Genomic DNA, 16,123 nt, shown 5'->3' on the forward strand with positions numbered 1-16,123 from the left:
CTGTGTTTTACCTTTAAATCATTCACAGCACCAAGCCCTTTGTGTATTTTTCAGATCCTAACAGAAAAATGTGTTTTGTTGATTGAAATGTGATCATCAGTGGGTTGGCCAAAGTTCCACAGAGCCCATGTGAGGGGGGAGCACTGTTAAGATGTTCTCTGCAGTCCTGAATGTTTGTTTTCTTGTTAGTCAGATGTAGCAGTCCCTGATCAGATTTCAGACAATAGTTTGACAACAGGGAAAAGCACTTGCTGCAATGAGAAAAATCAATATCTAGATTGCTTGAGGGCATCCCGAAGGGAAGAGCCAGTTATTAAAATGTGAAATGGTTCTGCTCAAATGTCATAAGTTTTCTACAGCCTGAATAGAGCAGCTTCTTCACCTGGAAAAAGGCTATACGGTTCCTTAGACTTGGAGCTTCCATGGTTTGAATTGTTCTGCAGGACTGGAAGCTCATAGTGTTTATGTTTTGTTCTGTTTTCTCACAAAACAATTATTAAGAATAAATAGACATGAGTGTGTTGGATGAGGTTTCCATTATTCCTGTCCTAGTGAAATCTCTGGTCGCTGGAACTTGGAGGTCAAGGCAACTGCACAGTTCAGAGTTGTGTTATAACTTGGAAAGGAAAGAACCTTGTAGTGAAAGTGCATTTAATGTACTTCTTGGCCTCAAGGTAAGTATCTATGTGAACATGTACTGGGTTTATGTGTGGACCTGGGGTTAGATTACCTCATTTCAAATTCAAGTCCTACTACTCCATCTGAATTATTGTCAATATAGTGAGGGCAAGAGCGTATTACATAGCACACCATCCTAACTTTTCTTTTACCTCCTATTTGTTCTTTCTCAGTCTTTCCAACTCCTACACATTGGAATGCCTCTTCTCTCTTATATCTATACTCCTTCCTCTGATATCATCCAGTCCCATGACTTTAAATGTCATCCATATGCTGGTGACTTTCAAATCTCTACCTCCAGCCTAGACCGCTCCTCTACACCTGTAGATCACTGCCTATTTAACATCTTCACTCAAGTACCAAATTGGCATTTTCAACTTCATATATCTAAAACCAACCCTGGGTCTTTGCCCTTGACTCCTAGGTCTGCTCTTTGCCCACTCTTTCCTAACTTAGTAAAGCATGGCTCCACCTCTGTTACTTGGCTCTAAAATCTTGGTGTTGCCCTTGACTCCTCTCTATGGTTTATACACCACATCTGATCCATCAGCAAATTGGATCTATCTTCTAAATATACCTAGGATCCAACCACGTCTCACTACATCTACCATGACTTCTCTTGATATCAGCCACTACCAGTTCTTGTTCTGGTTAATGCAGTGGTCATACCTGGTCTGTCTCTGCTTCCACATCACTTCTGTCTTTTATCAACGAGTCACAGCAATGTTATTAAAATTTAAGTCAGTGCATGTCTACATGACTGAGATCTTAGCTAGAGATTCTGGAGAAGAATCTGATTCTAAGTTCACTGACATTGTTGAAAGAGTTCATTTCTTTATGGTTGTAGGCCCGAGGACCCAACTTCCTTGCTGGCTGTCCAGTGGGGTCTAAGTCTTCCATGTTCAAGCGAGCAATGACACAGAAATTCTCAGTGTGTTTCTAATCTCTTATATTCTCTTTGCTACCAAATGGATAAAACGGCCTTTAAAAGACTCATGTAATTAGATTAGACCCATCTGGATAATCTCCCTGATTAGTAACCTTAATTACATTACAAAATCCCTTTTACTGTGTAATGCAACATAGTCACAATTCATCCTCTTCACAGTACTGAAGACTAGGGTGGAAAGTCTCGGGGAGTTATTTTAGGATTATGCTTACCACAATGATATTTAGACTGTTTAAGAAGCTGACCAATCAGAATGTATATAAGCATCAATTGAAACTGCTATCCAGGTGTTCCCATTTACTTGCTGGATTGTGGATTGATCTGGGGGCACCTCAGAGGGAAACGCAGGAGTGGCAGCTATTTACCAACTGGTATGGAAATATTTCAATATTTTAACAACAGGGAACCACAGAACTCCATTGGTTATCTGCCTGCTTAGAGGAGTCAGAATCCTTGTGTAGTGTGTGAAGTATCTTGAGAGTCTCAGGTTGCTACCAGATGCTTGGGGGAGCAAGGGCAGAACGCCTGTATGTCTGTGGCATGCAGCAGTCCCTGCCAGCTCTGGTGCTGTCTTTGCAGTGCCAGCTGTGTTCTGATGAATGCCTCCATTTGCATAGCTGTCTTCTGCAGTGGAAAAGTCCATGAATCATTTGAGCCTCCAAATGCTGCCACCCCAAGGGAGAAAAGCAATCCTAAGTATCTGGGCAACCCCCGAGCCATCCCGCAGATATAACTCAGACAAGAAGGGACTATCTACCTCCAGTGTTAGCCTGAACACTCCACAGCAGCCAAAGAATTTGAGGGCTCTCAACTTGCTGAACGAGGCGCTACCACAGGGCATGATGCGCTCCATGCTGCACAGTGGCCACTGGCAGGCCACGGAGGTGCTTGTGGGTAAATTGGAGGAGGAAATGGGGCCTAAGGTCAGTGAACTTTGTGGGTCGGATCTGTCTCTCCATCTGATATTTTTATGTGAGAGAATTGGATTAAAATGGCATCGGGGTAGCTTCGCTGCTGGAAGTGGGAACACACATATCAGAACAGCAGGGAAATTGTTGTTCTGTTGAAAGAAGTAGCACGGAGGGAAATAAGGAAGTTGAGGGTAATATGAGGACAGAGGGAAGAGGAAATCACTGAAAATTGTGACTATGATGGTGAGAAATATGGACAGTTTTGCTTGTTGATTCTGGCTGGAAGCTGGGAGTGCAAACCTGGAGTAATCCCTGCACCCACTGTCTGGAGGGTGACTCTTTACATTACTACACTGGAGCCTCCTTTAGCCTAGAAATGCAATCGCTGCTGAGCCAAGTCTCCACACTACCACCAGCTCTGCACCCCGCCAGAGCGCAGAGACCCAACCTCTGCAAGGCTGCTGTTCCCTGATGTGCCTGAGCCCTCCCTTGAGGTGCGCCATGAGCAGACTGACAATGAAGTTTGTCAGCAACTGAGTCTCTATTTAGATGCCTGTGATGCTATTTGTTTTCTTAAAGACTTTTTTTTACTTACTTATGCATACAAGAACTGGGGTGTAGGCCAGAAGTTGGGTGTGTGTGTGAAAGGATTCACCAGAGACAGTAGGAGCAGAACAGACGAAGGGGGAAGATCTATGAAGTACACTATTGAGAGGAGCAGCAGGCAAGATAGGAGAGGCCTGCTGCACCCTGTGGGTCAGCTCCCTGGCTGGGGATCCATCTCCTGCCACAGTGCCTGGCTTGATAGCACTGATACCCCTGAGCAACCAGGGGTACCCCTCTGATGCCATTTGAAGTAGAGATTGGTCTTCAGTAGTTTCCCTTTCTGTAAACTTTCCCCTATATCAGGGTCCATCTAAAAACTACACTCACTGTAAAGTGCAGATGTTGCAAGTGGAATCAAACCTACTTGCAAGTATTTACCATTTAAACAAACCCAGAGATATTTTTGGAATCAGATTGCCCAGTATCCCGACTGCAGTGACTCCAGTTCCAAATGCTAAAGGCTCATTACCAGAGGGTAACAAAGCAGCAGGTATATTCAGAATGATGGGCCATGTCTCCGGATGTGTGAAGTATACAAACCCTACTCAGACTTGCTCCTAGCAGCCCACTCACCCAACTCCTTCCCAAGCCAGGTTCTTTTCTTCAGTGCAGCAGTAGGTGGCTTTGAAATACAACTTCCCACCAGCAGGTGGTGACAAGAGAGCTGCAGATGCTGATTCCCACCCTTCCTGACTAATGTCACTGAGCTCAGTGGGAGACAATGCAGCCCTGCATTAGGTGACAAGAAAATCTCTCCCATTTCCACTACCATTAAGAGCATCAGCTGTGAGACACCAGGGAGAAAATGAGAAATGCTGCAGTATGAATACTGCCATCTTTATAAGGGATAGGGCTAGGATGCCAGGCATAGGGGTGGGAAAATAAACCCTTGCAGTTTTATGCCTGCCCTCCTGACAGAGGCATACTAGGAATGAGTTAAGGCCACTTCAGTTATTGGTCTAGTTGGGTGTGAATTATCAAGAGAAATAGAATATGGAACTGCACTATATTTCATTTCAAAAGCAACAAACATGCAGATGGTTAGAGGTAGACAGGACCTTGCAAATTTATTCTGTTCATCTATTGATACCCAGATGCACAAGATAGCAGAGTTGGCAAGGATTGATCACCATCAATTCAGATATAGCTAACGGAGCATGAAAAGGCGCTCAACATCAGGAATCATCAGGGAAGTGCAAATCAAGACACTAAGATATGACCTCACACCTGTTAGTGTGGCTACTATCAAATAGGTAAGAGATACCAAGTGTTGGTGAGGATGTGAGGCAAAGGGCACCCTGGTGCTCTGTTGGTGGGAATGTAATTGGTGCAGCAACTGTGGAAATGGATGCAGGGTCCTAAAATATTTAAAAATATAATTACACTATGATCCAGCAATCTCACTTGTAGGGCTCTATCTTAAGGAAATCAAATCAACTATGGGTAGATGAATGGATAGAAAAATGTGGTGCATGCATGCAAACACACACAACACACACACACACACAGGAATATTATCCAGCCACAAGAAAGAAGGAAATTCTGCTAATTGCGGCAACATAGCTAAATGAAATATATCAGGCAGGCATGATCTAGGGTGTAAATGGAATGTAAAAGAAACAGAGTAGAATGGTGGTCATCAAGGGCTGGTAGCAGGAGAAATGGGGTGATGTTGGTCAAAGGGGTTAGAAGAGTAATAATTTCTGGATATATAATGTACACCATGGTGACTATGTTAACAATACTGTATCGTATAAATGGAAGTTGCTAAGACAGTTTAATATTTGTTTTCTCACCACCAAAAAAATGGTAATTTATGTGAGGTGGTTGCTATCATTATGCAATACAGATGTGTGTCCAATCATAACATTGTGTACCTTCAGCTTACAAAAGTCACTTTTATCTCAGTAAAGCTGGGGTGGGGGACACCATTTATTCCACCCTTCTCACTTTTTGGATGAAGAAATTGAGGTCCCAATGGGGAAAATAACTCAATCACACAGTTATAAATGACAGAACTAGAACTGAGTCCTTGGTCCTCTAACTCCTAATATATTTTTTCAATAAGATCCTTCCCTTCAATCTCTCCGCAAACATCTAAGAACTTAACCATCCTAGTAGGCAATTATATATCCTGGTTTTAAGAATACTAATGAAAGAAATTCTGTAAACCCACCTATGAGTATATATTTCATTTCCATTTATGTGTAAGAAATTCTTCCAAATAGATAATTCAAAAGTCTCCTGCTGAAACACAAGCCTGTTCCTCTTTTGTCTGTGTGTAATAGAAATGGATCAGATGTTCACTATCACAAATAATATTTAAGACTTATGGACAATGTGTGCACAGATTCTTTTTCATAGGCTAAGTGACTCCTCAGTGGTTAACCAAATCTGAGAAATAGTATCTATGAAGGAAGAAAAAAATTCAGGTATTTTACTCTATACCTTTTGAGCTATAGCAAAAACTTCCAACAACAGATGGAGACATGAGGGTGAGGAAACACTTTAATTGGAACCACACATTTAAATTCATTGGTGCCCAACTAAACTGGATCTCAGATAGCCAAACTCCTGCGGTAATTCTCCATTTCTGGAAATGCTTAGTAGATCATAAGAAAATAAGCTAAGGTTAGATATTTACTTTGTCATCAAGACTCTAGGCAGATCTGGACTGATCCTTTATGATTTTGTCATTTCTAGTTTAGAGTAATAAACACTGCTGAACCAAGTTGCTACGTGATAGTCAATAAAGATTCATCAATGGACTGTATGTAAGAGTGCCTCACAGCAGAATGCAGTTAGTCATGTATCTGATTAAAAAAAAAAAGTTGATCTTAGTCTGAGAAGGTAGTTCTGGGCAATGGATTGCTCAACTTTGGGATGGAGGGAGATATTTTCCAGGAAGAGGGGATAAGATCCTCTTCTTGTAACTGAATAATATTGCAGTGTGTGTGTGTGTGTGCACACATGTGCACATGCCTGTATTATTAGGTCAGCTCATTCAATTCTGGAGATTAGCTAGTGTTGTAGCCAAACTGTATTCATATCTCTGAGTTCTCCTTACCAAAGCAAGAAAATGGATTCAGAGATTGAAGTCTATTTTTAATAAATAGCCAAAGTCTTATCAATCAGGACATCTTCATAACACTGAGGTTCAATGGACTAGAAGTCCAAACTGAGTTGACTTGGAAAGAAATAATTCAATCTAACAATTGGAAAAGCTAAAGTCAAACAACTGAGGTAGACAGACTGTTTCGCTGAGCTTCCAGAGGGCTCCATGTCAACATGACCACTGCTGAAACCAAAGTAACCACCTTAAAAAGTGAAAGTACTCACGGCAATGAGCTGGTAAGAGTTGTTCATCATGGCGATCAGCATGTTCAGTAGCACTACTAGGGAGATGACGTTGTAGGTCCCGAACATGGTGGCTCCCACAAACTCTGTGAACTCATGTCTGGCTTTCACATTGGTGACATAAAGATTTAAAAGGCCAAATACAGACCAGAAGAGTGACTGAAGTGTTTCAAAGAGTCTAAAAGAGATTAAAGAGCAAGTTAGTTAAGTCTCTAGAAAAAGCAAGAGAAAATGTGAGATGATTTGCTTAATGAAGAAGCTGTCAGATTTGTGTTCTAACAGGTAGACTGATGATCCCACACAGTTTGGTCTCTTCTTCAACAGAAACCTGGCAGGTCAGTTTCTTTATTCCTACTCCTATGCCTTTTGGCTCCAGAATTTAAAAGTATTTATTATACTGGTTGTCAATGTATCACATCTGTGTCTTATGCTTTGTTCTTCTAACTGGAATACCACCTCCCGCTTAGTCTATGAAGAACCTACAGTTTTCCAAGACTTATTTCAAAGGCCACTTCCTCTACCAAATGTTCTTTCATCTTCCTATTATGAGATTTGCTCACTTTTCTAATTACACAGGCAATGAATAATGTGTTTAAGAATGTGTTGTGTTGCTTTGGGTTGAAATCTCAGCTCTTATACTTGTTAGCTGAGTGTATGCAAGTGAGTGAACATTTCTGATGCTTCTTTAGTGGATCCCACAGAGCCCAGAATGATGCTAAACTCAGCAGTGGAACTTAAGGGTTCTTGAGTTAATTCTTCATATGAATTATTTTTAATGGTATATTAATTAACAATTATTCAGGACATTATATTATCTACAAGCACGCCAAGCACTTTTACACATTATCATTATGATTCTTATAAAAACTTCATTGTTACTGCTGAGGAAACAGAGGTCGAGGGATGGAATGACTTGTTCAGGTCATCCAGTGCTGAGCCAGATTTCAAATCCAGGTCTGTTTGACTTCCCCAAACTACCACATTAGTCTATGAATGGTTTCACAACGACTCTTTCCTCTTGCCATCTCCACACCCGAATCTGTAACTCTGGAACAATATGTTGATGATGGCTAGTGTCTTTTGACTCATATTCAGTGAAGAATATAAATGTGAAGAAATAAAATGCAGATAGAACATGGGTAGCACAAGTCAAACATTTCCTAGGTACACAGAAGAGGTACAGAATATAAGAAATGCTAATTTAAGCATAGGTATATTTTTTCAATTTTTTTTTTTTTTTTAGAGCCCAGTGTATTTTGAGGGGCTTTGGGATTTTTTTTTTCTTGGGATCATGGGGATATGTGCGTGCGAAATGATTTAAAGATTCCCAGAATTACATAGCTTCTTCCTTCCTGCCTCCCTCTCCCCTCCCTTCCTTTCTTCCATGCATACAGAACTGGGGTACAGGCCAGAGGTGTGTGTGTGTGTGTGTGTATGTGAAAGGATTCACCAGAGACAGAGTGGGAGCATAACAGGCAGATATACTGAAACACACTGCTGAGGGGAGCAGTGGGCATGTCAAGGGAGATCTACCACACTATGTGGGTCACCAACCTGGCTGGGGATCGAACTCGTGCTGCAGTGCCCGCAGTAGCTACATAGTGCTGTGCTTTAAACATTGTGCGGCCAGGGAGGGACCTCCATAGTCTCTTTAAACTAAAATTTTCCTTATTCCTAAAATGGTCATTGGCAGCATAAATAACAATGGCTAACATTTATTGTGCTAAAATTATAGGTGTAAATACCTTGCATGGGTTTTAATACAACTGATTCTTGAACAAAAGGGAGGTTAGGAGTGCAGACCATAGGCAGTCAAAAATATTTGTATAAATGATGGCTATGGTGGGTGGGGTGGTCTGCAGCTACAATGGGCTCAACCAACAAGGTTGGTTGAATCCATTATTGTAAAACCCAGCAGAGGAGAACTATCCATGTATAAGTGACTCCATGCAGGTCCAATCCATTTTGTTTAAGGGTCAACTGTATTTGGTTCTCAGAATTACCCTGTGAAGTAGCCACTGTTATTTTTCTCGGTTCTCAGAATAACCCAAAGAAGTAGCTACTATCAATCTTTTATTTTTTTTTTCAATGAGAAACTGAGGCACGTTATGGTCACATGGGCAGTAATTGTCAAAGGAAGGATTTGTAACCTGCTCTTCTGACTCTGGAGCCCACATCATTAGCCACCTCATTCAGTCACTTAAGGTACCACACAAAGCACTCAGAGCAGTGTTTGGCATATAGTAAGCATTCAACATGACAGCTATTCTAATTGTTTACTTGTGTTCTCTGTTACACTATGTACCTCTTGAGAATAAGGATGCAATCTTACTCAGTATCTTGATTGCCCGCCACAAAGGAGTTGCTGGATCAATGTTACTTGAATCACTCTTCAAAAGAAAACAGAAACACATAACCAAGGAAAGTACCAACAAGTGTCAGGATAAGAGAAGCAGAAAGCCAATGACCTGAAATTTGGGGGCAACCTGAGGATAACAAATAAATACCTTTAATCCTAGTCAGAACAGAGAAAGAAAAACCTCTTAGGGAGACTAAGGTTATGTTCGTGTGAATAATATGGGAAAACAAACTTAATATTGGGTTGGATAAATTACCAATCATGAAGTCAGAATAGCCACGAATAAATGGTGGTCATCTATTGGGAGAGCCCCTAAGTGATCTGCTAGGTTATGAGTGTCCTATTTATCCTGACTTGTACTCATAATGATGGCAATTTGGTAGAGCAAATGTTATATAACTTCACAAAGACAACCTTATGCCTGTGTCCCTGGATAAAATTGTGGACTGGAGCTTGTGTGCCAGGATTAAAATCCTGAGTCTGCCACTTACCATCTGTGTGACTGGGGGCAGCCTATTAAATGGCTTTTGACCATAATGTCTCCATCTGTAAAATGGGTAAAAAAATGCTACTTCATAGCATGATTGTGAGGATTTTTGTAAAGCTCGTTTGAAATTGTGTCTGTATCTAGCACTGGAAATTTTAGTCATTGGTATTACTATTAGCCTTCCACCTGAATGTAACCTTATTATTTGACATCAACTTATTGTCTTCATAGATTACCCTACATTTGCATATCTAGTTGTACATAGTTGCAATTACAATACATAAAATTTTTGTGTTTTTAAAACTTATACACTTTGGGTAGGATAGTGTTCTCATTTATATCATTGTAATAGCTGTCCAATATTCTACCCAGCAAATAACAAGTCTGCTTGACAGTCTTATCAATGTTTTGCATGAAACTATGTGGCAAGTTTCTTAGATCTTTGGGTGAAACAGAACTGGTTGATAATAGCTAACAGATTGATGACAAGATCAAGATTCAGAAAGATATCAACAACCTGGAGTGATGGGCCAGAATTATCAAGACAAAATTTAATAGGCATTATAGTTGAGGTTTATTCTTGGGCCATGGGTCCAAGTACAGGATGAGGGTGATAGGATAGAGGTCAAGGTGTTCTCTGGCAGCAGACTCAAAGTAGATCATCAGAGTGACACCTGCCCAAGATACTTCAGTCATGTGATGATATTGGAAGCAACAGATCTTCTAGAATTATGATAGTGGGTCCTCCCTCGTGGCCTAGGGGCTAAGTCTATGTGCTACCACATGAGGCCACTGTGATGGCCTGAGTTCCATCCCTGGGTGGGGAACTGACCCACATTGTCCAGCAGACCTCTCCTGTTTCAAATGCTACTCTCCTCAGCAGTGTATTTCAGTTAATCTGCCTGTTCTGCTCCCCACTTTGTCTCTGATGAGTTCTCTCACTCCTCCTCCCCCTCATACCTATGACCTATCCCTCAGTTCCTCTACACAAAAATAAATAAATAAAATTTAAAAAAAAGAACTGCAGATAGATAGGATTGTTATTGAACTTCATCCTTTTATTCACCTAATTGTTCAGTAGGCATTCTGAGTACTTTTATGTCTTTGGACCCTCTGTGGTAGTGTGAGTCCTACTAGGGTGTGTGTGTGAGGTCTCGGTCTGGTGGGTGAAAGTATAAATGACAAAATACAGCAAGCTACCTATTGTCATGGACATGTGTTAGAATGCCACAGGTTACACAGAATGAGCTTGTAACTGGAGTGGGGTTGGAATAGGTAAGAAAAGGCTTAGCTGGTCATGGTCATGAGTGCCTGTGGTCCTGGCTACTCAGAAAATGGGCAGAAGAATGGCTTTGGTCCAAGAGTCTTGGGCTGTAGTGCATGATGGCCACGGAGTGTCTACACTCAGGTGAGTATCAATATGGTGAACTCAAAGGAAGGCTGACCTGGCCCGGGGGGGGGGGGGAACAAGCAGATCAGAACTGATTATAACAACAGCAGCAGCACTTAAGAGAATAGGTAAGGCTTTGGCAGAGAATTGAAGGATGAATGAGAGTTTTCCAGACAAGCCAGGTGGAGATAGGCATTCCAGGAAGAAAGAATGGTTTTTCATATGTGAAGACTTAGAGGACCAAGTCACTCTCCTGTAGTTGCAAAAAGCCAAGTGTTGCCGGTGGAGGACAGGAGCGGAAGGCTAGAGAGGTGGGGTCAGATCACCAAGGCCGGGCATGCTGTGGTAGATGCTGGGTTATATAGTGGAGAAGATTCAGATACCTGGTGAACATGTAGCCATGGAGGACAGAATGAAAGTGCTATGGAGAGAACAACTTCTATGTGGTGACTTAGAAACTGTTTGGATAGGAGGTGAGACTGAAGGCAGGGAGACCAGTTAAATGTATAGTGTGATCCTTGGGAGAGATGATTTAGGACTGAACCAAATCTGTGGGGTGTGTGTGTGTGTGTGTGTGTGATGAATACAAGAGATATTTAGGAAGTAGAGCTGAGAGGACTGAGTGAGCACCTGACATGAGGGGGTGGGATGAGGTTCCCATCTGGGAGCTGCCATTATTCTGGTGTCATTTAATAAGATGAGGAACTAAAGGAGAAATAAGTTCTGGGTGGGAATATGGAGTTAGGAGTGTTGAAGTCTTCCCACTTCTTCTCCAGACAGTAGATGAAGGCTGGGTGCTCAAGCCATCAATAAGTGGATGCCATACTTCATGCCAAGTATTTAAACAAGTTCACTTTCCCCCTTCTATAAGCTGACTGATGTCAGCATCTTTCTGATGCTGGCTGATAAGGTGCATTTTAAACAGGTATTATAAATGCCTGAATTGAGCTATTTAAAAGAAAACATAAATCTGAGTCAGAACTCTGTGGAGGAAAATATAATCAACACCTAGAGGCAAGTTGAGGTACTATTACAGCTTATTTGGCCCCAGCATGAGGATGCTTCTTCATACCTAACACCCCAAAATATAATTTTATATATGACAGGTGCCCATTCTTGTCAATTGTTCCTGCTGGGCAAGTGATGGTAGAGAAATGTCAGTTGGCAACAGGGATGTTAATAATCACTACAGACTCGCAAGGAGGCATTTCATAAACTTCCTCAGCAGAGTTCACATGAAAGGGTAATTGGCAGGGACCTGGCCTCCTGGAAGGCCACTTGCATTCAGGTGTTCAATTCTGTTGAATGCTTTATGAGAACAAATGCAGTCTCCTGGCGCTCGCGCCACTACAAAATTGCTCTTTCTTTTGAAAACAGGTTGACGGGAGTTCTGTCTCTAGAGTAATGCAGGAAAGGAGTTAGTTCCCAGTCACGAGGCACTAGAGCGAGGTGACCAGTTGCCATTACATAGTCCTGGTTGAAAACCAAGAGAGCACTATTTCTTTGTCAATCTGTTTTGGTCATTTTTTAACCTGTAAGTCTATATCAAACCAGACGTTGATATGAATCTGGTTTCCCCATCCAAGGTTTTGGCCTGCATTTTGGGAAGAACACCAAGGGGTGTGACCTATCAGAGGGGGTGGGTACTGCGAAGTGGGCAACAGAGTGAGCCACCATGTTAAAACTCTGTTCACTAGAATTTCGTCTTGGCCAGTATACTTGGGAAAGCCTCCTCCTGCATTGCAAAGTCTCTGAGAAGTTCTGAAGTGAGGAAATCACTTGAAATGTATGCTAGCACTTCCAAAACTCATTTTGTTATAGATCTTGTGTTCATTTTTAGTAACGTCCCCCTGAACTATGCTTATTTGCAACCCAGTTTAGGATATGCTGCTAGAGGCAGATAATAGCAAGCAGTAGGCAAGACAGCACTTCTTTTCACCCCTCTCTAAAGGTGAGACTTGGGGCCAATCAGAAATGTCCCATCCACCCCCCCTCCCAGCCTTTGTTTCTCAACTGCCTAAGTCTACTGAACTGCCTACTTTTCAGCTAAGGGGGAAACTGTATCTTAGTTTAATGACTAGGAGTTTCATGACAGGGGTTTCATAACCTTGGGGTCATAGCTGTGAATTAGGGGTAGTGATGGACAAGGTACTGAGTCCAGGGTAAGATCAGGAGAGCTCCTGTAGCCTAAATAATTTCCTATTTCTTTCTCTTGTATATTTCCCCTGACAGTGCATTGTCAAAAAATAAAAGCTTGATGGGGGGCTTGATGGACCTAAAGAAATAGGTGTTGAATTTATAAAGAAAAAGCGTAGGAATTCCACGTGTCTGGAGGCAGTGGCCGCATGGATGGAGTCATGAGCTGTCTTCTGTGACCTAAGTGCTAATGGGGACATTTCTAATCTATACTTGGTACCATTTGATTCACCTGAAACCTTAAATTAATTCCAATAGGTGATCTAACTCTAATCACACCTTCAGATTGTCGAAGGTGGTACAGCCCTCCATACTAGACACAGATATTTCCCCCAACCCCACTCGAGGCTCCAGAGTGGGCCAGGGCGCAGGGAGTGTGTCCCTATAAGCACCCTAGCTTCTATTCCACGCTGTGTGCAGAGACTGTCTTACTGGCTTCCATTAAGCAAGTCCAATTAACATTGCTTGAAAGATGGATTTACATTCCCTTTATTTTGCAATACCAACTAAGGGAAAGTGCTCCCCAGTCAAATACAATATGCATCCCCAAAATATAGTCAGGTAAAAGAGGTGAAGCTGCTTTACTATAACTTGTTCACATATGCCACATCTCCAACAAGTTTTTTTTTTTTTAACCTTAATTCCATCAGATCTTAACCATCGATTCCATATTAGGACTTTATAAACAGGATTTAGTTTCACAATAATAGGTAGGGAAGGGATTCCTCACTATCATATAACATCCACTCTCATAAAGCAATCAGATAGAGGAGACACAACTTCCGGCATTAACCTACTCAAACATTCTAACTTTCATAACCTTATGGGCCATTATGTTTTTATATTCTCCCAGTGTAACTATAGCCTGAGGCAGGCCTTGACCAGTGGGTTTGGTGCCATCGCTCATGGAACTCCTGTACTCCTGAGTGGTGGAAACTTCTCCATCTCTGAACCACTTCGCCCACTCCCATGCAAAAGGTTTTGGGTCCCTAGCTAGGTGCCAAACAAAGGGACCCTGGCCCTTTTGACAAAATGTCCTTTGTTAGTTTTAATAATCTGCTTACCAGTTTCTCCAAGTGGTTGCTGGTCAGATATTTCATTGTAATTCTTGGGCCTCGGCCTATTAAAAATTTCCCCAAACTGAGGTAAATTATGTAGACTTCTTTGGAACCCTTTAATATCGGGGGTAGAGAAGGACGTCCTTTAGTCCACTCAACCTTCAGTAGTGCTGAACTAAAACTTTTGTTTCAATCCCGTCAGTACATTTTATTCATTCCATTTCATAATAACCATCTAAGTATGTCCATCCTGCTGGGAGGAGTTCTGTGATTGTCCCTTCCTGTTTTCTTTCCTTTGCTCCTGTCAATACTTGCTTTATTCACCTTATTTCTTAATTAACCATTTAAAGATTTCTACCTTGTTGGGAAGAATCCCTTTACTCTCACTAGGCCTTTTCCCGTTTTCTTGTTAATTAACCTAATGTTTTGTTAGCATTTCTAACACTCATGAGAGGAAGCTGAGACAGCAAATTCAATAAAGCTTCTGCAACTGTCCCTTGGTTTTGCAACAATAAGGTTACATGAGGCATCATGTGAAAGGAGCCCCTTAGCTACAGAATTTACCATGACCTGGAAAACAGGGGTATTCAGTGGATGGATCTCCCACTCGTCATAAAGCCAGAGCCACATGGCTCGTATAGGAAGTATATCAGCAGCAGTATATAGAGTGTTTTGCTTGGCATTCACAGGGTATGGACAGCCCCCTTTTTCAGAATAAACAGCTCTTACAGTGACTTGTAACCAGTCCACCAGGCTGGCTGTTCCCTTAGGAATAACCTTCTGTGTATCTGGGTCACAGACAGCTATCTCGAATTGTTCCACAGTGTGCATGCTCTTCCATGCTGCAGCATTCAAAGTCAGAGACTGAGTCCACAAATCAGTTACTCTCACAATCCATTTTAGTAAATGTTATGCAAGAAGCTTATGATGGTGATTCACAAAATGAAACAGCTCTTTCACTCCCTAGTTTCAGTACTTCCTTGATTTTGCCCACCGACTGCCTTTCTGCTGACCAAAGGTCTTTGTGGCATGTTCGGTTGCCCCCATCATTTTTAACTTGAGGGTAAGCCTTGAGGCTAATGGCTTTGGCTCAAGCCAAACTGAGCCTGAACTTGGCTTCACATCTCAAGACAGATTAGCATCAAGGCTCAACCTATCCCTTTTCTTCACTTTTGATCTTTATTATTATGATAGCAATAACCAACAGAATGTATGCCTAGCTGCTTCTTATTTTTCTGCATTTCCTTGTGTATCCAGAGAGTCCATTCTGTTGATGTCAGGTTTACAGCCATTTCTAAATTACACTGGTAACATTTACCTTGCATATAACTGATTACAGTGCAGCTGTACTTTCATTTCATAGGTGATGATGTATATAGGCTTGCACAGATCAAAAGTTTGCCTCCGTCTACCCTTCAATCCTTTATTTTCCCAACCACATGACTCCATGGGCCAGAATCTTTCTAGCAAATCCCATTTCTCTGACACTAACTCAAGGTTTGAACGCAATTGCAATAGGTAAATATGGGGACATTTCCCCCCTCACCACCAGTAATCTGAACCAGCTGGGAGTCATACAATTCAGCTCAATTCTGACACTATGTACCTGGAGGTAGCATCAATTCCACCTGTGAAGGACTCTTTCCCCACCTCAGACAACTATTTCAAGTCCAGGTTGTTTCCTGTGCTTCTGATAGACCAGCTATCCATTGGCGATTCCAACATCTCCACCTTGAGACTGATTAATTTGCTGGACTGGTTCACAAAACTCAGAGGAAGATTTTACACACTAGATTACCAACTTATTACAAAATAACAGATAAAAAATAAAAATAAGGGCACAGCCAGATGAAGAGAAAATAAGGGGAAAAAAGAATAGCTAGTTGCCCAGGCGCCAGGGTAAAGTATGGAGCAAGAACTCAGAGCATCTGTGCCCTTTTCAGGCACCCAGCCTGCAAGCTTTCCAAATTCATCCCTGTTCTTTTAGGTTGGTATGGAGTCTTCATGGAATAGGTATAACTGATGTAATCATTGGCCACTGGTGATTGAAGGCAATCTCTAGCCCCCCTCCTTTTCTATGAGGTGGGGGGTGAGTGGGACTGAGAGTTTCTACTCTATAATCACATGGCTGG

The 16,123-nt window shown here is 41.8% G+C and overlaps 1 protein-coding gene across 1 annotated transcript in view; it reads right to left on the reverse strand.

Annotated features, from left to right (window-relative positions):
* Window positions 1-16,123, reverse strand: part of TRPC5 (transient receptor potential cation channel, subfamily C, member 5) — a 227,480-nt gene that overhangs the window by 22,343 nt on the left and 189,014 nt on the right. The window contains exon 7 of the mRNA XM_004685718.2: window positions 6,484-6,679. Coding sequence (XP_004685775.1) covers window positions 6,484-6,679 — 196 coding nt within the window. The remainder of the gene's footprint in view (window positions 1-6,483; window positions 6,680-16,123) is intronic.

This window comes from Condylura cristata, unplaced genomic scaffold (genome assembly GCF_000260355.1).
Source record: "Condylura cristata isolate star-nosed mole 26May11 unplaced genomic scaffold, ConCri1.0 scaffold00019, whole genome shotgun sequence".
NCBI classification, from domain to species: Eukaryota; Metazoa; Chordata; class Mammalia; order Eulipotyphla; family Talpidae; genus Condylura; species Condylura cristata.